This window comes from Podarcis liolepis (genome assembly GCF_965112155.1).
Source record: "Podarcis liolepis genome assembly, chromosome: 13".
Lineage (NCBI taxonomy): Eukaryota > Metazoa > Chordata > Lepidosauria > Squamata > Lacertidae > Podarcis > Podarcis liolepis.
Genome location: NC_139573.1, coordinates 37,247,998 through 37,273,030, shown reverse-complemented (window position 1 = coordinate 37,273,030; position 25,033 = coordinate 37,247,998). Strand labels below are relative to the sequence as shown.

The following is a 25,033-nucleotide window of genomic DNA, read 5'->3' as shown; positions in this document are numbered from 1 at the left end:
ATCTGGATGGAAAGGACTTTGCCATTGATATGTGCAATTGTGCACTGCTGAAGCTGAGCAAACTGCCTATGTGTGTGCAACTGTTAGCAATTGCTGCCAGTGTGTGTGTTCTTTTCTGTGCACATGCATTCCTGTGGGAGGTGCACACAATTGTCTTTGCATGGATGATTGCTTTTGTGTGTGTGTCAGTGGATCATTGAGCTTTGCAAGTGGATGGGAGCAGAAGAGCACCGGTAGAAACCAGAAACGGCTCCCAGTCACTTTTGCTAGTTACTATGGAGTGACTCATAAATGGAGAAGGATTCTTCGGTGAATTATGTCTTACTTTCAGTTTATTTTTAGGTGCGTTTGTGAAAATGCAATTTTTTTTTCTCTCTCTCTCAAGTTAATACGGTGCTGAATAAAACAAAACACCAGATCTTTTAAAAGAAAAGAGCCACAGGCAAACTCAGACAGTCACTACTCTGTGACAGAGGCTCGGTTCAGAAACCTCACTAAACCATGATTTGCGCCAGTTCTAGAATACAAAAACCATGCTTTGAGCTTCCAAACATGCATTAGAAATTACCCCCCCCCCTTCACAGCATTCAGCTTCAAGTGTTCACTTTCGTCTTTGTGATGCAGCAGACTCTGTCTGTAACTATAGTTTGTCAATTTGGACAGCACACCAAACCATAACTTGCACAAACCATAAAAAAATTGTCCAGTAGAACCTTAGAGACCATGTAAGTTTGTTCTTGGTATAAGCTTTCGTGTCCATATCCAGTTCTAACTGTAGCTTCTTGTCCCACATAGAGATTTCTCAGGAGACAGATGAGGTGATCAGGCACTCCCATTTCTTTAAGAACTTGTCATAGTTTGCTGTGGTCGACACAGTCAAATGCTTTTGTGTAGTCAATGAAGCAGAAGTAGATGTTTTTCTGGAACTCTCTCGCTTTCTCCATAATCCAGCGCATGTTTGCAATTTGGTCTCTGGTTCCTCTGCCCCTTCGAAATCCAGCTTGCACTTCTGGGAGTTCTCGGTCCACATACTGCTTAAGCCTGCCTTGTAGAATTTTAAGCATAACCTTGCTAGCGTGTGAAATGAGTGCAATTGTGTGGTAGTTGGAGCATTCTTTGGCACTGCCCTTCTTTGGGATTGGGTTGTAGACAGATCTTCTCCAATCCTCTGGCCACTGCTGAGTTTTCCAAACTTGCTGGCATATTGAGTGTAGCACCTTAACAGCATCATCTTTTAAAATTTTAAATAGTTCAGCTGGAATATCATTACTTCCACTGACCTTGTTATTAGCAGTGCTTTCTAAGACCCATTTGACTTCACTCTCTAGGATGTCTGGCTCAAGGTCAGCAACCACATTACCTGGGGTGTACGAGACCTCCATATCTTTCTGGTATAATTCCTCTGTGTATTCTTGCCACCTCTTCTTGATGTCTTCTGCATTTGTTAGGTCCTTTCCACTTTTGTCCTTTATTATGGTAATCTTTGTACAAAATGTTCCTTTCATATCTCCAATTTTCTTCAACAGATCTCTGGTTTTTCCCATTCTGTTGTTTTCCTCTATTTCTTTGCATTGTTCGTTTAAGAAGGCCCCCTTTTCTCTCCTTGCTATTTTTTGGAAATCTGTATCTTTCCTGTATCTTTCACTATCTCCCTTGCATTTTGCCCCCCCCCCCCCGTAAGTTCTCACTTATCATTTGCAGGCTCTTACTGAGGATTTAAGGGACATGGGTGGCACTGTGTGTTAAACCACAGAGCCTAAAACTTGCTGATCAAAAGGTTGGCAGTTCGAATCCCCGCGATGGGGTGAGCTCCCATTGCTCGGTCCCTGCTCCTGCCAACCTAGCAGTTCGAAAGCACGTCAAAGTGCAAGTAGATAAATAGGTACCACTCCGGCGGGAAGGTAAACAGTGTTTCCATGTGCTGCTCTGGTTCGCCAGAAGCGGCTTAGTCATGCTGGCCACATGACCCGGAAGCTGTACACCGGTTCCCTCGGCCAATAAACCGAGTTGAGAGCCGCGACCCCAGAGTCGGTCACAACTGGACCTAATGGTCAGGGGTCCCTTTACCCTTTACCTTTACTGAGGATTTAAAGGACTTGGGGGGGGGGGGTAGGGAACCTGTGACCTTAGATGTTGCTGGCCTACAACTCGCATCATCCCTGGCAGTGGCGTAGCGTGGGGGGTGCAGGGGGGGGGCCGGCCGCACCGGGCGCAACATCTGGGGGTTAGGGTTAGGGGGCGCAAATCCACGGGTCAGGGGGCACAAATCCACGGGTTAGGGGGCGCAAATCCACGGGTTAGGGGGCGCAAATTACTTGCCTTGCCCTGGGTGCTGACAACCCACGCTACGCCACTGATCCCTGGCCATTGGCAGTGCTAGCTGGGGCTATTGGGATTTGGAGTGGAGCAGCAGCATCTGGAGGGCCACACATTCCTTACCCCTGACTTAGACTATTCCGTGTTGTAGTCCATTTGAGTTAATGCGTGCACAAGCCATGGTCACACATACTTCTGTTTAGCACTAGAGAGGTGTTAAGGTGAGGATGCATTCAGAACATAAGAAGACCCAACTAGTACAGCATCCTATTCTCACCGCAGCCAACCAGACGCACGACAACACTCTCCCGGCTTGTTCTTCTCAAAGGAGCAAGTGCTTCCGCTCATGAACAAACCTTGTGCACCATAGAGAGAAACCACCGTATTTTTCGCTCTACAAGACGCACCAGACCATAAGACGCACCTAGTTTTTGGAGGAGGAAAACAAGAAAAAATTTATTCTGAATCTTAGAAGCCAGAAACCAAGAGGGATCGCTGCGCAGTGAAAGCAGCGATCCCTCTTGCTGTTCTGGCTTCTGGGATAGCTGCGCAGCCTGCATTCGCTCCATAAGACGCATACACATTTCCCCTTACTTTTTAGGAGGGAAAAAGTGAGTCTTATAGAGCAAAAAATACGCTACTTCCTCTCTGGAAAGAAAAGCAGAGGAAGGGAATCCCAGAATCCCCTCTTGTGACTTCACTAGGAGAGTGATGATCCTTGTGCATGGGGGGGGGGAAGCTTGGGCATCTCCCTCCCCCCCCCATGCACAGTGGAATTCTTTCTTCCCATCTTGACATCTGCCAAGCTAAGCTGCAGATCAGAAGGGTATGTAATTACCTCCCATATGGCAGGTCCACCCTCCCTTCCCCCAGTCACTTAAAGACTTAGCCGGACTACTTAAGGAGGACGCCCCTTTGTTATAAGAAGAAGCGCCATCTGCTGGTCTTTGTGCACTTGTCCTAAGGAACATCTTCAGCTCCTCTTCTGATCCCGAGATGCAGTGCTGACATCGTCAGTGGAAGGGCACCCTTGAGAATTTTCACCAGGAAATTTTATTACTTCCGACTCTAACATTATAGGATGATAGAATTCTAGAGTTGGAAGGGACCCAGGGTGTCATCTGGTCCAATTCGCCTGTGTCCCATGTCATAGACCTACCTTTTGGACACCACAGTGCTCTGATGAAATCCAACATTTAAATACCAGCTTACAGTGGTACTTCGGGTTAAGTACTTAATTCGTTCCAGAGGTCCGTTCTTAACCTGAAACTGTTCTTAGCCTGAAGCACCACTTTAGCTAATGGGGCCTCCCACTGCTGCCGCACCGCCAGAGCACGATTTCTGTTCTCATCCTGAAGCAAAGTTCTTAACCCGAGGTACTATTTCTGGGTTAGCGGAGTCTGTAACCTGAAGCATGTGTAACCTGAAGCGTATGTAACCCGAGGTACCACTGTATACAGTGAGGGGGGAAAGTATTTTATCCCCTGCTAAATTTGCCAGTTTGTCCTCTGACGAAGAAATGACCCGTCCATAATTTTAATGGTAGGTTTATTGTAGCTGTGAGAGACAGAATAACAACAGGAAAACCCCAGAAACCCAGAAGACAAAAGTCAGAGATTGATGTGCATTATAATGAGTGAAATAAGTATTTGATCCCCTTTCAAGCAACCAGGTGTCTGGCTACCTGGTCTCTTCCCTGTATGTAACGAGCTGAGATTAGAAGCACCTGCTGTAAGGGAGAGGTTTTACCTGTAATCCCAGCTCGTTACAGTACCTGTACAAAAGACACCTGTCGACAGAAGCAATCAATCCAGCAGATTCCAAAGTAGCCACCATGACCAAGATCAAAGAGCTGTCCAAGGATGTCCGGGACAAGATTGTAGAACAGCACAAGGCTGGACTGGGCTACAGGAATCCCTCTAGGATGGACTGGGATGGTTCATGATTTAGCCGCGGTGATCATATTTCAGTAATTGATTGAGACTCAGAATTAGCCCCTTGATTACTGTGGATTTGTCCGGGGAATTCACATTATTCATTTCATTTATACAGTGCCATATGGCCCTGTGCACTGCACCTTACTGAGTCTCGTAACAACTAATAACTTTGTTAGTCATTATGGCTATTTTTCTCACAACAGGGTACCTGCTGTCTTTTGTAGAATAGGTTCATTCATATTTTGTACAGTAATTGGTTACCACTTAGATATGTTTCAGTTCTTCAGCAAGTGGGGCTCAAGGGTTAGAAATATCAAGTCGAGCGGAGAATAAACCTTTGTATTTGCAAGCAGAATATCCTTTCCCACCTTAGCTTTCCATTTAACACAGCAGCTTGTCACTTGCCATTTTTTGATACCATTGCTCCTGTAATCTACCGCCTCTCTGACAAGTTCCAGAGAGAGCGCTATTCCAGAGAAAGCCATCCTATTGGGATTTTTTTCCTCGTATGTATGTCAAGCTCTGCTAACAGTTCCACCTCCTTTTCTTATGATAAATCTGTTATGACTTTGCTCCGACTAAATTACTAGAACTCAAACACCAAGAATACTTGAGGAGCTCTATTACTATCAAGCTCTGAGCAATATCAGGAGTCATACACAACTTTTAGAAGACACCTGAAGGCAGCCCTGTAACGGGAAGTTTTTAATGTTTGATGTTTTATTGTGATCTTATATTTGTTGGAAGCAGCTCAGAAGGGCTGGGGCAACCCAGTCAGATGGGCGGGGTACAATTATTATAATTATTATTACTATGCACTTATAAAGCATCCAAAATTTTTACTAAGCGCCATGTAGAGATTTCATGTTGTGCACATTGAGCTTCGACATGCAATGCATATTTCTCATTGTAAACAATGTGAAAAGTTTGTCTTAAGTCTCATAGATTTCAGTGGGACCTTTGTAACTAACTTGATCCAGCTGATTTGCATGAGAGAAACTGTCATTCCTCTTTCCTTTTAAGAAGAATGAATATTCTTTCAATGCTATAAAAATAAGGAGTTTTCAGGGCCACCTGCCTTGGAGTAGAGGCTGAGTGGTAGTATATTTCTCCTACATTAAAATGGGTGGAATGCATATCTACCATAATCCATAGTCCTTGGGAGGTTACAGCTGTGGAAATATTAGTGTTCTTCAGGGTGGACTTGATTTAAATCATTTTTTTACAGAAAGGTTTAATCTTGTTGGCATCCTCTTCATATCGAGAACCAGAGGAAGGTTTTCTTTTTGGAATCTTAAATTTTCAGTCATTTTTACAGTCACATCAGACTGTAAGTCAATTCAAGAAGGACACTGACAAACTGGAACGTGTCCAGAGGAGGGCAACCAAAATGGTCAAAGGCCTGGAAACAATGCCTTATGAGGAACGGCTAAGGGAGCTGGGCATGTTTAGCCTGGAGAAGAGGAGGTTAAGGGGTGATATGGTAGCCATGTTCAAATATATAAAAGGATGTCACATAGAGGAGGGAGAAAGGTTGTTTTCTGCTGCTCCAGAGAAGCGGACACGGAACAATGGATCCAAACTACAAGAAAGAAGATTCCACCTAAACTTTAGGAAGAGCTTCCTGACAGTAAGAGCTGTTCGACAGTGGAATTTGCTGCCAAGGAGTGTGGTGGACTCTCCTTCTTTAAGCAGAGGCTTGACATCCATATTTCAGGAGTGCTCTGATGGTGTTTCCTGCTTGGCAGGGGGTTGGACTCGATGGCCCTTGTGGTCTCTTCCAACTCTATGATTCTATGATTCTATGATTCTATGAAATGCTGCTGAACTTGGGAAGTTTCTGGGCAGTTCCTTCTTCCTATTTTATGTCACCTTCACCTTGCGCTAGAATGCCGCTGCGCGCCTTCAGGGAAACACCTGCATGTCTTTTGCTTTGTTATATCTACAAACATTGTCAGAGCTGCATAACGTCAAAGCTTGTTGCTGTTTGCATAGTTAAAAAAGGCCACTTGCTATGAAAATTAATAAATAAAAGGATTCAGATGAGACGTTAAAAATGGCAATGTTCAGAAAACCGTGAGAGTCCATTTGAGACCCCTGAGGGTGTTCCTTGACTGACCATAGATCACTACATTTAAAAGTTCAGCCATGAAGTGAGTTGGAATTTGTTAGCAGACCTAACAACCTTTTTGTGACTTTTTTTAAATGTACGTTCTTATTCTAATTGCAATATTTTTTATAAACACCTTTGGGTGAAGGATGGGCTGTGTACGCAAATACTGGGTGGATAAATAGATACATGGACTTAATTGGGAGTGGTTGTCTGAACACAGATTGCAATTTACGTTCTTTTACCACCTCCACAACCATGCCGACTGAATGTGAATTGCCTTTTGCTGATGTGGAAGTGGGGGGCTGCCTTCTTTGATTGACTCATGAATTCATCCGTTTTTTTGCACAACATTGGGCTGGGTACCTGCTGGTAATTTTTGTGGTGTCTTTGCCTCTTGGACACACCATGTAGATACATCCAGTCTTTTAACGTGCCGCAGAAGTCTTTGTTGGCATATACATTTCAAAACCAATTGAAAAAACAAGGCAGCCTTCTGGCATATGTCCCAGATGTCTCTTGCCGTGCCAGCTAGGTGATCAAACCAATAGAGCTGGGAGAACATGGCTGTGTTTCCCCCCTCCTCTCATATTTTGTTGCAGTTTCTTACCCTTCTGTCTCTTCTTATATCCTCCCTTCCCTGCAATTATATACAGCAGATGCTGCCCCAACACCGAGCTGTCACCATGGATGGGTCAGCTAGCCAGCTCAACTTGTACACTTCCCCGTCTCTGCCCAACATCTCCTTAGGACTACAGGCTACCGTCACGGTGACAAATTCACACCTCAGCGTGAGTACATGCTATCCATAAAACGTAACAGAAATCATACAGTGGGTGCTCTGGCTCAGACACCACCACCACACCTGGCCACCGATGCCCAGGCACCAACAGCCCATCTAGCACAGCATTATGTCCAGCAAGAGTGGTGAGCCGTGTTACTGCAGGGAAAGTAACTAACCAAGAACAATTGTAATAAGTCAAGCCTCTGCTTAGGACCCAGAGGCTGAAAGTCAGAAATACGCAGGTACCGAAGTAGTTATTTTGGTTAATTAAGTAAATAGCATTTCCGTAGCGCTTGATTGTTAAGAAGCAACGGCAGCTATTTAGCACTTTGCAACAGCGTAAAATCAAACCTTAATATGTTCGGTAGAAAAATAGTTCAAAACAGTTGTTTAAAAGCATCCAGAAGATGATTAAAATCAACAGTAGCTCAAAAGAGAAAAATTGCAAGTCGCTTCCGCATGTCCTGATAGGCTTAGCCTAAACGAAAGTGTTTTAAGCAGGGGCCAAAATGAACATACGTCAACTAGGCACCAGTTCCACACTAATTTTAGCTGTAGGATTTATATGCCACCTTTCTGCCAAAGAAACCCAACGTCATTGACAGCTTTTAAATATTTAAACTGTGTTTCCCAAACTTGGTTCTCTCTCCATCTGTTTTTGAACTATAATTCCCATCGTCTTGCTAGCTAGGGATGATGGGAGTTGTAGTCTGGAGACCCAGGTCTTGGGCACCCTTTACAGTCAGTCGTTCCTTGGAAGTCAAATGGAATCCGTTCAGAAACCAAAGCATGGCTTCTGCTTGGCTGCAGGAAGCCCCTGCAGCCAATTGGAAGCCGTGGAAGCCCTGTCGGACGTCCAAGTACCAAGGCGTTTGGGATCCACGCTTCAATTGTATTAAAACAACTACATTATATAAAATGTAGAATGACAAGAGTCTTCTCAGGCTGACAGGAAGCTGTTGCCACTTCCCCCTTCTCTCAAGTCACATAGAACTCCAGGGAAGATGTGGAAAGAACTGCCCTAACATCTCTATCAGGCTGCTGAGAGTTCTGTATGTATTGCTTCATGACCCAAGACCCTCTGCTGAAGCCTCACTTTGTTGGCCAGTGGTTTCCTAAACTTGGGTCTCTCGCCAGCTGTTTTCAGACTACAACTCCCATCACCCCTAGCTAGCAAAACCAGCGGTCATGGATGATGGGAATTGTAGTCCGAAAACAGCTGGAGCAGCGGTTCTCAACCTGTGGGTCCCCAGATGTTGTTGGACTACAGCTCCCATCATCCCTGAGCTCTGGCCTTGCTAGCTAGGGGTGATGGGAGTTGTAGTTCAACAACATCTGGGGCCCCACAAGCTGAGAAAGGCTGAGCTGGAGAGAGACCCACGTTTGGGAAAGCCTGGAGCCAGGCTCTGGGGTGGAAGGGGGGAGAAAGGCAGAGTTTAAGGAACTCAGAGGAAAGAAACTGTGAGACTTAAGAAGCTGGGAAGGAGAGCAGCAATAGCGGAGCTGGAGTGGGAGAAGAGAGAGCAAGGCTTTAGGAGTGGAAGAGTGGGCACAAGTTCTGGGGTTAAGTGGGGACATGGTGGAGCAGGAAGGGACCTGTGGGGAACTGGCTTTCCTATAGAAGGGGAAGGTGCCAGCACAAAACGGCACAAAAAGAAAAGCAGGCAGGGTTTGGGTTTCACGTCATAACTTTCTCTAAATCAGAGGTTTTGGGCTGCAGTTCCCACCAGCCCCAGCATTTCCCAATCACGCTGAGCTGTAGTGCAAAACATATGAAGGGTGCCGGGTTGGGGAAAGCCGGCCCTGAATATTTCTAGTCGCCAGTGCCGCCGTTGCGGAGTTACGAGTAAAGGACAGGCGTCACTCCTCTCTCCTCAGTCGCCTCGCCGTGCACATGCCAGGCTGAGACACATTTAGGACAGGAGTGACTCCCTCAGGCTCTATAATAGAGTTAGCGCCATTTAGCCGTACGAGCCTCACAGTTACGGAGTAGACCTATTTCACACAGGCATTTGCTCTCAGGCACAACGGTGCATAGTTGTGGCGTTAGTGCTACATCTCTCGGGATTTGTATGTGAAGCATTTGATCTTCCAATCCTGCCTTCTTCCCTTCTTACAAGTCCCGGAGACTCTTCTTACAAGCAGATCTGTGGGCAAACTTTATATCATACCCTGACTGGGGGTGGGGGCAAGGGGTGGAAGGGTTGCTGGGGTAAGCAGGCAGCACTGACAGAGACCAAATAAAATGGCTGCAGGGGTACTTTTTATGTTACATGTACAGTTGCAGTCGAAATTATTTGGGACCCCCCCCATTGCACATCAGGCTTGTTATTATCAAAATGTGCAAACTTTCAGCTGTTTGCTATGAGCAAATCAAACAAGAGCGATTGAAACAGATGTTTCAAGTGGTTTCTTGCAGCTTATACTTGCTTCACCTTATTCTTGCTAAACAACTCTTGACAATCCAACATGCAATACCGCCTTGATATTTTATATGAGATGGTGATATACATATGCTTACAAACATAAATAAATAAATAAAAGATGTTAAAACCCTCTGGCTCTTGCTCCAGTACTACCTTAATTTCTTCCCTCCCTATCAGACACCCCACAAATTGCAGAGGCCCCAGTGTTTGATGATTCCACCCTCATGAGTATTTAAAATGTCCTTTTCGTGGGTTCTTCTGCTTTGTGTTATACTTTTTTTCTTCTTTTTTTTACAAGCTTCAGTCTCCAGGTTTTATTTTCTCCTAAACCAACTGGTTCCCAGCTGTAACCTATTTATTGCTTTCCTCTGATGACAAGCACCAAACTTGGCTCAGGCTTAGGCTTAGGCACGCAGGACTCGTGCCCAGTCTACAGCTTGGCTATTTTCAGCCTGAGGAGTTGGAAATAGCTGAGTGGCAGACTTCGCATTCTGCTGGGCTCCGCTGTGATTTGTTTTCCTCAACCCTGAGTAAGAAAGAGCTTACAGTTGTGCATGTGTGTGCTGTGAGCACCCATGTTTTGATTTTGTTGGGCGCTGCTCCCCTAACACAGCGCCAGGCAGTGAGGAACGGCCTCTCCTTCCTCTAATTCTCAGCGGGACTTTTAAAATGGGTGTGAATCTAACCCGTCTGTCTCTCCACTAAAGTGGGATCTTAACTGAATTTGAGTGCCTTCTTTTGGGCTGGAGGTATTTCTGTGAGAAGAGGAAGGTGTAACATAATACCTGGTGAATTTATGAGTGTCTTTACAGTAGTTGGCCTGTATTATTTACTTGTTATTGGTGGGTTTTTTTCAGATTGTTTGGGTCTGAATATATTTTGATATGCTTGTATCCTATAGTGTGTGTGTGTGTGTGTGTGTGTGTGTGTGTGCGCGCACACACACACACACACACACACACACACAAACATATACAGTGGTACATCTGTTCTCAAACGTCTCTATTGTTGAACATTTCGGAACCTGAATGCCGAAAACCTGAAAGTAAACGCTTCTGTTTTCAAGCGCACCTCGGAAGTCAAACGGCTTCTGCTGCACGTTTTTCGATTTTCTCAGTTGCATTTGCAGCCAGCCTTTTGCGCCTCAGTTTTCGAACGTTTCTGAACTTGAACGGTCTTCCGGAATGGATTGTGTTTGAGAACCAAGGTACCACCGTATAGGAAAAAATGAGAGTAATTTGGGGGATATTTCCTGGATGCCTCAGTGCAGACTTTTCATGTTGGTGACACACTTTTTAGACGTGCATTATTTCACGACACAGTAATTCGGTTTTATTAGCAAACCAGAGGTTAAACCAAGCTTTCTCAACCTTCGGCCCTCCAGATGTTTTGAGACTACAGTTCCCATCATCCCTGACCACTGGTCCTGCTAGCTAGGGATCATGGGAGTTGTAGGCCAAAAAACATCTGGAGGGCCGACGTTGAGGAAGCCTGGGTTAAACTAACCCCTTTCCAGCCCCGGGAAGAGCGTTGGCGCGACACACCTACAAACTTCAGTGGACACACGTGTTGCGGCACACAGATTGCAAATCTCTGCCTTAGTGCAATATATAATCGCTACCATTCTAAGCCCTGCTGCTGCTATTACTACTACCTACTACTGCTACTACTATAGAGCCATCTCTCAAGCCGTGGCTCCTGCAAGCCCACTCCATGGCTACTCCTCTCCTTGTGTTGATTTTGGAAAGGGGAATCACGGAAAGGGCTTGCGTGTGGTGTTTGTGTGCATAGGCCCAAAGCAAACCATTTCAGGATCAGCCTCGAACTCAGGGAGAATCTGGGTATAATCCAAAATCAATATATGAGGCAAGGTTGATGGAGTGGGCCAAAAAACAAAACAAAACAAAACACACGCTCCCAACCATTGCATGCGCAGTGAAAGAAATAAGTTTGCCTTTGTAAACTCTAGACGCAGTAGAAACCAGGTTAATGTTTTGTTACTGTTATAACGTTCAAAATGGTGGTGGTGGATAGTGGATCTCAGGGAGGTGACTGACCATTGCCGCACTCTTATCTATAATTATAGCAAACCCTCTTGGCTTCCTCCCAGGGTGGATCTGATTTAAATCAAATCAATTTAAATCATGATGTAAATCACTACTCAGTAAGACTTTATTTAATTTTTTTTTTAACTGAAAGACTCATTCTTGCTGGTATAATCATAATATTTACAACCAGATGAAGGTTTCATTTTGGGGATAACAACAACAACAACAACAATAATAATGTAGTTTTTACAGTTATATCAAAAATTACTGATTTGGTTATACTTTTAGAAATACATAGATAATTATGAAATTATTGTGAGGTTTAACAAATTTACTGTTTATATTTGGATAACTTTTCTGCTGTACTTTATTGGAAGGAGAAAAACAATCATATCCTTAATAACAATTTAAACAATTGATTTAACTAAAAAAATAACATTATAGCAAGTGTATCCACGTTTGTTAACTGATGTGGTTAAACAATTTAAAAAAAAACACAAAACTTAGACTGAGTTTTAGCACACATGAAAAACTTAAAACAAATCCTTATTTCCTGATTAATAGCCTTTGGACTCTAATGTAACTTAAATAGAAAACTATAGAAAGATTTTTCCTCCAGAAGCATTTCATTTAAAAAATCCAATTTAAATTTAAAAAATCTGATTAATTTTTTTAAAAAATCTGTTTGTTTGTTTTTTTAAAAAAATCATTGATTTTTATCCACCCTGCTTCCTCCATTAAAAAACTTAGACTGAGTTTTAGCACACATGAAAAACTTAAAACAAATCCTTATTTCCTGATTAATTGCCTTTGGACTCTAATGTAACTTAAATAGAAAACTATAGAAAGATTTTTCCTCCAAAAGCATTTCATTTTAAAAATCCAATTTAAATTAAAAAAATCTGATTAAATTTTTAAAAAAATCTGTTTGTTTTTTTTTTTAAAAAAAAAATCATTGATTTTTATCCACCCTGCTTCCTCCATTAGGCCTCCCCGAACCTTTCCACGCACCAGGAAGCCGAGCGCCAGGCCATCCAGTCGTTGCGCCAGGGCGGGGCCTTGACCAGCAAGTTCCTGAGCATGTCGTCCATCCCCAGCTGCCTTCTGGGGGTGGCCCTCGAGGGCGAGACGAACAACCACGGCCATGCTTCCTTGCTCCAGCACGTCCTCCTCCTGGAACAGGCTCGGCAGCAAAACACGCTGATTGCTGGTGAGTGTGGGGGGGGGGTTGATTCTGGCAACATATTGGTGCAACACACAGGCGAGCTTGTACAGGGTGGAATGTGGCATTTAACCGCTGTTGTTGGCAGTAACCAGCTGGGATGTGGGGTGGCAGAAGCGTTGCTTTGCGGCGGAAGTCAGTGACATCATCAGAGGAGGCATCTGACATCATCAGAGGAGGCAGCTGAGTACTCTATTCTTCCTCTGGTAGAAGGTGGCACTTTTCTAACTGCTGTTTTCATGTGACCTGCCACACACACACACACCACTGGTAAATAGTGGGAATTTGTTGTGAGAAATGGGGAATTTCAAGCTCACAAATCGATTTGTGCACTCGCGCTGCTGCAGAAACTGCAGCTTGAGCGATCTACGCCCCAAAATGGAAAGACAGGCTTACGAAGATGATGGAATATGCTGAGTTGGCTAGACTTAACTGTGAGAATTAAGAGAACAAAATGAAAGGGGGGGGGGGATTTCTCTGAAGAATGGAAATATTTTGTGGGGTAGTTGAAAAAAATACCACGGTTATGTTGAAACGTTGTGGGCTTGGCAGTACAGCAACAGATGAGAACTTGTAGTTTAACCGTTAAGAATTAACGTATATAATGGATGAAATATAAGTAGCACAGCAGCTTTGTAAGGGCATAAAAGAACACCGTGGATGAGAAGTCAGTGGATAGAAGAGATTCATTCTGATTGTATGTAAATCCAAGCCAAATAACTTTATCGTACTAGCCGTTGGCCATGACAAATCTGAATGAAAAATAAATACAAGCAAAAGGGGTGCCACATCACAAATAAGAGTGTCTATTTAGATCTCTGCGTCTCCCTCACAGTTCACTGCTATACTGTCCAGGGTCTTCTTTTTTATCGTTTGGCTGCCAAAGCGAAAAGGGCGACTTTACGAGTCACAGAAGCGTTTGCATCACTAAAAATGCCCTAGGGCCTTCACTGCTGGGGAGAGAATTTTAGATGAATTTGCAAAATTTGAAAATTTAATTTAAAATAGTATTTATATATTAAAAAATACGCAGCCAGAAACCACCCATATGAATGAAAACAAACCCTGAGGACTAGCGACTTGGCTTGTGGCTTTTCGTTTTGAAGCGGACTGCAGCGGCGTAATGTCAAAAGTGCCTTAATGATCGCCTCCCTCTCTCACCCCCCCTACAGTTCCTCTGCACGGCCAGTCTCCTCTGGTGACGGGGGAGCGTGTCCCCTCCACCCTGCGGACGGTAAGCAAGCTACCTCGGCACCGCCCGCTGAGCCGCACCCAGTCGTCGCCGTTGCCGCAGAGCCCTCAAGCGCTGCAGCATTTGGTTGTCCAGCAACAGCATCAGCAGTTCCTAGAGAAGCAGAAACAGCAGCAGATCCAACTGGGAAAGGTGAGTAAAGGAGGAGACGACAGCTCACTTATCACAGTTGCACATCAGGTGGCCCTGAATAATAATAATAGTAGTAGTAGTAGTAGTAATAATAATAATATTTATACGCCTCCCATCTGACTGGGTTGCCCCAGCCACTCCAGGCAGCTTCCAACACAATAAAAAGTCAAACATTAAAAACTTCCCGATACTTGGAACGTGAACGAGGCCCCAAGTAAAAGAAGATCGGCAACTTAAGTTTGACAGAATATGGGCAACTTGCAGACTTAACATATACAATAAGAGAGCAAGAAGAACATATGTTTAAAGAAGACTGGAAAATGTTTATCGAGTATATGGGAAATAATTGTGTACAGCAGAAAACGCTGGCAGCTTTTAGATGAATTCAGCAGTGTAGATAATCTTTGACAGATGTAATAATGGAAAACCGATTGGAAATAGTTTTTGTAAAATATGTATGCAGGCGTATGAGATATGCAAAACGAACCATGGAAAGAGAAGAAGGGAAGTCGTTGATACTTTAAGTATGTAAAATGTTTATTTGAAATTGTAAAACAGAAAATTCAATTTAAAAATTACATATAAAAAGATTTCCCGTTGCAGGGCTGCCTTCAGATGTCTTCTAAAAGTTGTGTAGTTCTTTATCTCCTTGACATCTGACGGGAGGGCGTTCCACAGGGCGGGCGCCACCACTGAGAAGGCCCTCTGCCTGGTTCCCTGTAACCTTACTTCTTGCAGTGAGGGAACCGCCAGAAGGCCCTGGGAGCGGGACCTCGGTGTCCAGACTGATGGTGAATACAGTGGCTGCTGTATGGTAGGCTGATCTAGTGCAGTATGGAGAAATGAGAGGCATGTCCTTCCTGCCCCCCCCCCTTGTCGAGCACCCCCTGCTCCCCGGGACTGTAACATCCTTCTTGGCACCTCCCTTTTCTAGTATAGGCGATTTGAGTTGCACAGGTATTTCTGTCAAGTTTCCTTTCTGCTACCAGCTGAGGAGGCTGGGGCTCAGAGACTCCTTTCGGTCTGAGTGCTGGTTCCCTGGTGGCTCAATATGCGCCCTCCCCCTCGTATCAGCTGCAAGTTGCCCATCACGTCTCAGCATGCTCAAGTCCTCTTTTCCTTTTCTTGCCCGCTCCGTTTGCAGATCATCACCAAGACCGGTGAGCTGCCTCCGCCACCCACCACCCACCCGGAAGAGACCGAAGAGGAGCTGACAGAGCAACAGGAGCCCTTGGGCCTAGGCCTCAGCCACGGGCCCTTTGTGGTGGACGGGTCAACGGAGAGCGAGGGCACGCAGGAGGACCTGGAAGAGGAGGAGGAGGAAGAAGGAGGAGGCGGCGGAGGAAGAGAGGAAGAGGAGGAAGAGGAGAGTGTGGTGGAAGAGCAGGGCTGTCTCCGATTGAAGGACGAAGCCGGGGAGAACAGGCTCGAAGAGGAGCAGGAGGTTGAGGAGCTGGGAGTGACTTACAGGCAGGTGAGGCCGCCGTACGAATCCGTTTCCGAAATCTGTGTGGGAATAGTCTCTTTTGAAGGGTGGAGGCGTATAAAAAGGAAGGGTGGCTTGAAATCCTACCCCATAAATCGGGGGTCACCTGTGCCTGCCCCCTCAAACATCCACAGTGTAGGAGAGACTTCCTGCTCTGTTCCTCTTTGCGCCCGTGTTGCGATGGGCTCCCCATGGGACTTTTTCAGAATTCCAAATAGGCCCACTGGGCCAGAACGGTTCCCTGTCCCAACCTTTCTCATTGGGCTGATCCACCAGGGCTGCCCTTAAGTTCTTAAGAGGGAGTGGAAGATAGCCAGTGTTTCCTTTTGAGCAGGGGCTGGATGGCGCCTCCTCTCAATCCTTTCAGCTGTCCTGTTCTGCAAAAGAGGGCATAGAGCTAAGGTGGCGCACAGGAGCAGCTGGCAAGATGAAGCCCCAGAGCATCGAGGAAGCTCACTGCCAAAGGACATGAGCCTGGAGAAGGAGGCGGAAGGCCGCATCCGGCCCCCATCCCTCACCCCCACTCACCCACGCCAGTGGTGGCGAAGACTCCCGAAGAGAAAGTGACTCATTTCCCACCTCTCCGCCACCCTCCCTTCTGCCCTTGCTTATGTGCATCCCTTCCGCTTCTCTGCGTCCTCCTTAAGGATGAGTCACTTGTCTTTCCTTCTTTCATTTCTTTTGCGCACCTAAATATTTCATCAGCCTCAGATGTGTGTTTGGCAGGCAGATGAAAGGCGCTGTCTGCAGGGGTGAAGCGGCGGGGGGGGGGGGGAGAGGCTTTGTAAAGAAACTGGAAGAGGGTAGTATGGGTTGAAAAGCGTGTAATCTTGGAAGCTTAGCCGGGAGAGCAATGTGAGTGTTGCAAGGGGTCTGTTGGATGTTACAGTTATGGGGAAACTTGTCTGCAGCAGTCAAGTAGTTAGGGTCGATGAGAGATGTGTACCACAAATAAAATCACTGTTAGCTGGAAGAGCATTTTATCGTAGGCTCATACTATGAATACATACCCTACGCCCAACCCCGATTCAGGTTTGCATGTTGGGGTCTGTGACCATCTGGCTCACGGTGGTTGTGGGAAATTGCTGCATAGGTTGCGGTCAGCCACCAGTGTGGCCAAAAAGCTTAGTCCTTAGAATCCCATCTCAGACAGAGAATTCAGCGTCCTGAGACTCTCGGCTTTGATGTTTTGTTTTTCAAAGCTAGTTGCCCTCCTTTTTGGCAGCGGAGGTAGGCTTGGGTGTGCAGAACAGCAGCTGGGGAAGGGGGCGGACACAGGACAAGCAGGATTTCTGCTGGGAGCAGTGAGATCTCGCTACCCAACTTGGCTCCTTGCTTCTCCCCAGCAATAGCTTGAAAACGGAAAAGAAGTTAAACCAAACAGTCATATGCCTATGTTTGCAGCGTGTATAATTTATTACAAGCCACAGCTGTTCGGAGCGCGCAGCGTCCAAGTCGCTCTTGGTGTGCAGAAATCCGAGGCTTCAAAGTGCAAAATGTATGCAGTTCTGTATGTACTGGGAGGGAGTTTTCACACAAATTGATCGGTCTGCCTCATAGGTCCCCGTACAGTTTGGTTAAACCTAGCCACATGTTTGAAGCCGCTTAAGTATTAAGGTAACAGAGCCATTTGAATGTTCTTTCTCTCCCTCCCCCCTTTTTTTGGCTGGTCTCCTGCGCACAACTCTGGCAGGTGTTTGCAGATGCACACCAGCTGCGGCCCGTTCATCTCTACCAGACGCCCCTGAGCATCGGCACGCTGCCCCACCAAGCCCTCGGCCGCACCCAGTCGTCACCTGCCAGCACTAGCCTGAAGAGCAGTACAGCTGAGCCCTTGGTCAAGCACCTTTTCACTACAGGTAGGAGCCGATACAGACCCCTCTCGCGGAGACTGGAAGGCAGGGAGAGAGAGCCTTGGGTATATACAAAGGGGGATATACCTGCCCATCACGAGGCAACATTCCCTTTTCTGAAAGCTCCTGTTTTGGGTGTGCAAGGAAAAGACATTCTGCACGTGCTCGGGAATATATTCTTTTGTTTACTACCATCTCATCTGCTTCAGCGCTCTGGAGCTGATGAGGTCTGTGTCAAATTCATTATTTTCTACAGGGCACATCTCTGTCAACAGCCACGCAGGCTGAGCCTGGGCGTGCTCTGGGGCAGCTTGATGTGTTGTAGGAGAAGCCTTGCTTTAGTTAGAAATGCTGGGATGTCTCTGGTTCTTTGGGGGTCTCTTTGGCCCAGGGAGTTCCTTGCCAGGATTGGTCAGCGGTTGGGGCAGGCCAAAGACATGTGTTGACAAAGGCAGAGTAGAAAACAGCGCCTCTCCCTTGGTCAACAAGGGGAGTAGAGCCTGGGAGAGGTGGTCTTGGGAGCGGACGCATAAAAATATTCAGTTTGCTTTTGACTTTTGTCACAGCAGGTTTCTCACTCGGAGCTCTCCGTTCCTTAGCAACTTCTGATTTGGTTTGCTACCTGGGCTCCTTCAGTAGGGCAGAGCAGTCAAAGGAGCAGGATTTAATTTGAACCAGCCAACCCCCATTTATTTAGCCCTGTGTTTTGTGTTGTCTCATATGGAATACTGAATGTAATTGAGCATGTGCAGAGTGTGTTTCCTTCCACACAAAGGACATAACCGACTCCTATACTCCAGGTGTTTTTTGAAGGGGAGGGGAGAACGGCTTTCAGCGTGGGGAGAGCAATTTCCTTTGAACTCCTGTACCTTTAGTTCCAAAAGTCACTCAAATTAAATCAAACCACTGGTGGCTTGCGAATCATTCCAGCATTGCCGTGATCTCACTAGTTTCCCTTCTCTTTCTCTCCCCCGCTCCGCCCCACTATCCTTCTTTCCTGCCCTCTCTCACAGGCTTAGTTTATGACACTTTCATGCTGAAGCATCAGTGCACATGCGGAAACACTAATGTTCACCCAGAGCATGCTGGGAGAATCCAGAGTATCTGGTCCAGATTACAGGAGACAGGGTTGCTAAGCAAGTGTGAGGTAAGAATCTTCAGAATGGAAACCTTCTGTCAGCAAATGGTAAGGCACCTAACAAGGCCTTGGGTTGAAAGGGTGAGCAAATTTTAGGGCGGGTGTTTTCCCCCAAACTTGGGTTTCTAGGCTGTTCCTGGACTACAGCTCCCATCATCCCTAGCTAGCAAGACCAGTGGTCAGGGATGATGGGAACTGTAGTCCAAAAAAACAGCTAGAGACCCAAGTTTGGGAAACACTGTTTTAGGGAATGGTTTTGCAGTGTCAGGAGCCCCCCCCCCCCGCAAACCTGGAATGTCTGATTAACAGGATCATTCCCCACCCTGAAGCAAAGATACATAGGTCTGCAAAATCACAACCAACATCTCAGGTGCAAACAAGTGTGTGCACGCGCGTAAATATATATCACACACTCCAAGGATAGGTCCTATGTACAGTTGAACCTCAACTTACATACACTTTGTCTCGCGGATGTTCCAAATTGTGTCCGCAGCAAACCTGGAAATAAACACCAGGTTTGCCGCGATTCACGCATGTGTGGAAGAGGCTTCTGCCATCGGCATGTGCGCAGAAGCACGCTACCTGTGCATGCGCAGAAGCGGCTGCCACCATCTGTGCATGTGCAGAAGCACGCTACCGCCGAATGCGCATGTTCGCAAGAGGCCTCTTCTAGCATCCCGTTTCAACCAGGGGACGGACCTCCGGAACAGATTATGTCCGTAAGTAGAGGTTCCACTGTAATAGACACAGTGCTTTCTCCAGAATGGTCCAGTGCGTCCCAGGGAAACTCAACACTCTTACAACGTCAGTTCCTAGTAATGCACATTATTCTGCAGATACCTAAGAGTGAAGGAACAAACCTATGATACCCATTTCTGTACGATATGAAAGCCCACGTTCCTGCATGAAAAACATATATGTTCTTCCCCCCTCCCCATTGCTCCCTGCCCCCCAGTAATTTTCAAGCAGGTTACTTTGTTACGTTTTTCATGCAGGAACGTGTATTGACTTTATAAGAGTATTGACTTCCCCCCCTGGGCTGAACACATCAGTTATGCATTTGAACGTTCCTGGGGAAAACATCTATGCAATCTCTTCATGTCTGCCACATCTTCACATTTAGCTATGAGGGTGAGTCTTTTTGCTCATTTACTTCCTTAACACTTGCAAACTGGGGCAGTGGGGGGTGGGGGGTGGGGAAGCTGTGCAGAAGTGATGTCTCTGCATGTAACAGGATCCTTGGGTTCCTGAGAGAAATTGGGTTAAATCCAGTGATGGGGAGGTTGTTGGCCAAATTGCGTAGGGCCCTGTTTGGGTATTTTTTTGTTATCAAATCTGCCCTTTTGTGGAAAGATCAAACACACAAAACAGGAGTCTTACGGCAGAGACTAGTCGGTTTATTGTGGCATCAGCTCTTGTAAAACAGAACCCACTTTGCTGCGAGTTTTCCTGGTAGGAAGAACGGAGACTCCCCATCAGACTAATATGTTGTTTATGGATTCAGACCATGAGTTGAAACTGTGGATCTTAGAAAATGTGCTGTTAGATGCAAATGTGGCATAATGTATTATTTGACCATATATACTCACAAACAAGTCTGCTTTTAAAACGGGTGAATTGACTGACCTCTTGTGGACTTCTCAGCTACCCTGCATCACGATCACACACAAAAATGTGCATTAAGTCTCTCTGACACAAAGCCAGATGGTGTTACAATGTGATCCATTTTTTAAGGTTCACTTGCTGGTCATTCTGCCTTTGTATTTTGATACGTAAAGTTCCCAGTTCACTAAAATAATTAATTGATTTCGTTTACATCCCACTTTTCTCCTAAGGAGCTCAATGTGGGGTGTGGGTGTGTGCGGTTCCTCCCCAAATCTCCCTTTTATCCTCACAAACACCCTGTGCGGTAGCTTAGGCTGAGTGAAGATTGGAATTCCTGCCCGCCCAGGTTCTAGTCCCAGCACTTAACATGACTTACAAGCGAGAGTTCCTTGATTCATGCATAACAGCGTACTCCGATAATGCAAGCCAGGTCTTTGCTAATGCAAGCCAGGTCTTTGCACTAAAGCCAGCAGGCAGCAGGAGGAGGGTGAGGGATGAGGAAGGAGTGCCAGCACTCATTCTTGGCTTCTGATCTGCGCCATTACGTAGTACTTGCAGTAGATCATTGTGCTTCAGTATTATATTGTATTCTTATAGCCTGTGGCTCAAGCAAACACACTCCAGAATCATTTTTTTTAACTGATTGTAAAATAAGAAGTTGCATTATACCAGATCAGCCTGTTAGTCCATCTAGCTCCAACAGCAGTGGCTTGCTGGGCTCTCAGACAGGGCTCTTCCTTTCCTGCGCACTGGAAACTTGACTAGGAGGGATGCGGGTGGCACTGTGGGTTAAACCACAGAGCCTTGGACTTGCCGATCAGAAGGTTGGCGGTTCGAATCCCCGCAACGGGGTGAGCTCCCATTGCTTGGTCCTTGCTCCTGCCAACCTAGCAGTTCGAAAGCACATCAAAGTGCAAGTAGATAAATAGGTACCGCTCCGGCGGGAAGGTAAACGGCGTTTCCGTGCGCTGCTCTGGTTCTCCAGAAGCGGCTTAGTCATGCTGGCCACATGACCCAGAAGCTGTACGCCGGCTCCCTCGGCCAATAAAGCAAGATGAGCGCCGCAACCCCAGAGTCGGCCACGAGTGGACCTAATGGTCAGGGGTCCCTTTACCTTTTTAACCAGTGACTGAACTTGGGACATGCTCTCACACTGAGCTATGGCCCCTCCCTCCCCAGTGACATGGCACATGTAGCCAACTAATTTAGGCCACATGTGAAATCACCCAGGTTTGTTGTGTCGTTGTGCCCATGCAGGTCAATAGCGCTGCCACCATCACTGACTCCTAGGCATAGTCTATGTAAAGTGGTACCTCGGGTTAAGAACTTATTTCGTCCTGGAGGTCTGTTCTTAACCTGAAACTGTTCTTAACCTGGGGTACCACTTTAGCTAAAGATGATGATGATGATAATAATAATAAATAATTTATTATTTGTACCCCAGCCACTCTAGGCAGCTTCCAGCAAAGATTAAAAATACATTAAAATGTCACACATTAAAAACTTCCCTGAACAGGGCTGCCTTCAGATGTCTTCTAAATGTCAGGTAGTTGTTTATCTCTTTGACATCTGGTGGGAGGGCATTCCACAGGGCGGGCGCCACTACCGAAAAGATCCTCTGCCTGGTTCCCTGTAGCTTTGCTTCTCGCAGTGAGGGAACCACCAGAAGGCCCTCGGCGCTGGACCTCAGTGTCCGGGCAGAACGATGGGGGTTGAGACGCTCCTTCAGGTATACTGGGCTGAGGCCATTTAGGGCTTTAATGGGGCCTCCCGCTACCACCGCATCATCACCACACAATTTCTGTTCTCATCCTGAAGCAAAGTTCTTAACCCAAGGTACTGTTTCTGGGTTAGTGGAGTCTGTAACCTGAAGCATCTGTAACCCGAGGTACCACTGTATTCAAATGGATCAGAGTTTTCCTGGAGACCAGGAGTGTGCCAAAATGGACGAGAGAAACACAGGAATCGAAATCGGGTTATTGGACTGTTTCTGAGTCTTAAAGCGTTATGGAATTGATGTCAGGGTGCTATCACAATTGATGCTAAGAATACCTCTCTTGTCTCCAAGTGGCTTTATGGAAAAACAACAACCACAAACTTGTGAATATGGTTGATGTAGCGCTTGAAACAGTAAACATCCATTTTTAAAGTTAAAGCGACAGTCCTTGGAAATGTGGCTGTTACTCAATTCAGGTGATCTAGGTCATCCTTTTGCCACAAACTAGACATTATCATTTTGTCAGTTTCCGTGTTTTCACCATAGCAACGGTAAGGTCTCTTCCTAAGGACGTGACCTCTTCTCCAAAGGTGCAATATTTCTGAAGTGTGAAGGCGTTAAATGTTTGAAGATGCATGATGCAAGTGGGTGTGAAGTCACTCTGGGCAGATGAGAGATTTTAAAAGTACTTGCATTTTCTTCTTCTATGAAAGCACCCTCAGTTTATAGCAAAGGGGTGTTCTTATAAGCCTGATAATGACACTCTGGATTCTGCTATTTTTATCAGTTTAGATTCCATGGCTCACAGAGCGATCCTAGCCATGTCTGCTCAGAAGTAAGCCCTATTCAACTCAGTGGGGCTTGCTCCAAACTAAATTGGTTTAGGATTGCAGCCTATTGTAACTCTTCCAGAGAACTGGTGATGCACAGGTATCTATTTCACCAACACCCTTAAGGTAATGAGCAAGCTTCACCAACCTTATTCTGCCTGGTGGAAGGACACAAAGCAAGAAACAACACAATCAAACGCATTTTATTATGACCAACTATAACAAAAATGCAGGGATGCGGGTGGCGCTGTGGGTTAAACCACAGAGCCTAGGACTTGCCGATCAGAAGGTCAGCGGTTCGAATCCCCGTGACGGGGTGAGCTCCCGTTGCTCGGTCCCAGCTCCTGCCAACCTAGCAGTTCGAAAGCACGTCAAAGTGCAAGTAGATAAATAGGTACCGCTCCATCGGGAAGGTAGACGCCGTTTCCGTGTGCTGCTCTGGTTCGCCAGAAGCAGCTTAGTCATGCTGGCCACATGACCTGGAAGCTGTGTGCGGACAAACGCCGGCTCCCTTGGCCAATAAAGCGAGATGAGCACCGCAACCCCAGAGTCGGTCACAACTGGACCTAATGGTCAGGGGTCCCTTTACCTTTTTATAACAAAAACGCATACTTGAATATCTATGGTGGAATATTTACGATCCAGAGTGTGCTCACTCTGGATGTTACAGGAAAGCTATTGAATGCTAAGATTCAAGCAGTGTTCTGTTGCCAAGCCGTTCTGATGCTTTACGCGGTTTTCCTAGTTGCACTGACTTGATGCTGTTAACTTTCCTAGGCACAGAAACGGAAAATAGACAATCAGTTGTACAAAAGCAGGTTCCAGTTAGGCCTCTTTGGTCGGGATTCAGCAGTTCTTCAAGGACAGTGGAATTCCTGCCTGTCCATCCCTTCACTGGGTCCTTGCCTTTTCTTCCATTGCATGGAATGTAACTCAGTGGACTCAGCCACTTAGTTGGAGAGTCTTTGGCGGCAGATGGGTTGTTTGTCGTTCTTTAAAGTAGCAATTGCTCTGCCAAGTGTTTCGTTATGTTTTGAAATCATTGTTAGGTGCTTCTGCTGGTGGCTGGGGAAACCCAGCCAGATGGGCAGGGTATAAATAATAAATCATCATCATCTCAACTAGGGCCAGGGCCTTTTCAGTACTGGCCCCGACTTGGTGGAACGCCCTGTCACAAGAGACCAGGGCCCTGCGGGATTTGACATCTTTCCGCAGGGCCTGCAAGACAGAGCTGTTCCGCCTGGCCTTTGGTTTGGACTTGGTCTGATCCTTATATTTCCCTCCCCTTACGGTTTTGATCTATGGGCTACTATTAAAATGAGGCTGCATTGTAAATTATATTTTAAATTGGTTTTTTTAAATTGTAATTTTACTAGTGTTAGCCGCCCTGAGCCTGGCTCTGGCCGGGGTATAAATAAAAAATTATTATTATTATCATCATCATCATCATCTCGGGCCCAGGTTAGCAACTAGTATTGTTTATGGGACACTATCAGTGTGGGGGTGACAAGATCTGAAGACCTACTACCACCTCTGGCTAGACTCAGTCTCCCTGTCCAGGAGCAGAGGGAGGGGGGTGCAGTGGGGGCAGGCCGCCCCAGGTGTCACCACTGAGGGGGGTGACACAGTGCCGGACGGCACTCACCGCGGGGCTGTTGCGTATTTAGCAGATTAATTGCGCTGCGGAAAGCGTGCTGGGGAGACCACACGTTCAGGAAACAATGAAGAAACGCAAAAATATCTTTTGCTTGGCTTTAATTACAAAATCAAAAACTCCTCTTACATTAAATTACATTACATCTGTAAGTATGATCCATCCATTGACCCATTCTCCAGGGTACTGAGAGAGGTACACGCTGCTCTTTATATACAGTGGTACCTCAGGTTACATACGCTTCAGGTTATAGACTCTGCTAACCCAGAAATATTACCTCGGGTTAAGAACTTTGCTTCAGGATGAGAACAGAAATCAGGCGGTGGTGGCACAGCGGCAGCAGGAGGCCCCATTAGCTAAAGTGGTGCTTCAGGTTAAGAACAGTTTCAGGTTAAGAACGGACCTCCGGAAGGAATTAAGTACTTAACCTGAGGTACCACTGTATACCCAATTGCTGACAAAAGCTTAAGTAACAACTTAACAGCACCTGCTATACTGCTTCACAGCTGTAAAACTAGGTCAT

At 46.1% G+C, this 25,033-nt stretch overlaps 1 protein-coding gene and 1 long non-coding RNA gene across 11 annotated transcripts in view; one reads left to right on the top strand and one right to left on the bottom strand.

Annotated features, from left to right (window-relative positions):
• The window catches only part of HDAC5 (histone deacetylase 5), a 126,039-nt gene that overhangs the window by 76,882 nt on the left and 24,124 nt on the right, over positions 1 to 25,033 (top strand). For 4 of the 10 annotated variants that reach the window (XM_083469498.1, XM_083469501.1, XM_083469496.1 and 1 more), the window contains 6 exons: positions 7,020 to 7,154; positions 12,609 to 12,831; positions 14,016 to 14,227; positions 15,372 to 15,701; positions 17,407 to 17,572; positions 18,580 to 18,713. In XM_083469498.1, the coding sequence (XP_083325624.1) occupies positions 7,020 to 7,154; positions 12,609 to 12,831; positions 14,016 to 14,227; positions 15,372 to 15,701; positions 17,407 to 17,572; positions 18,580 to 18,713 (1,200 nt within the window). The remainder of the gene's footprint in view (positions 1 to 7,019; positions 7,155 to 12,608; positions 12,832 to 14,015; positions 14,228 to 15,371; positions 15,702 to 17,406; positions 17,573 to 18,579; positions 18,714 to 25,033) is intronic. The other 6 variants (XM_083469499.1, XM_083469502.1, XM_083469497.1 and 3 more) reach the window with 2 other exon arrangements.
• Positions 16,671 to 18,573, bottom strand: LOC310690865. Its single transcript, XR_014518229.1, has 2 exons — positions 17,654 to 18,573; positions 16,671 to 17,065 (listed from the first exon to the last, which is right to left on the bottom strand). It is a non-coding gene; the product is annotated as an uncharacterized lncRNA (long non-coding RNA).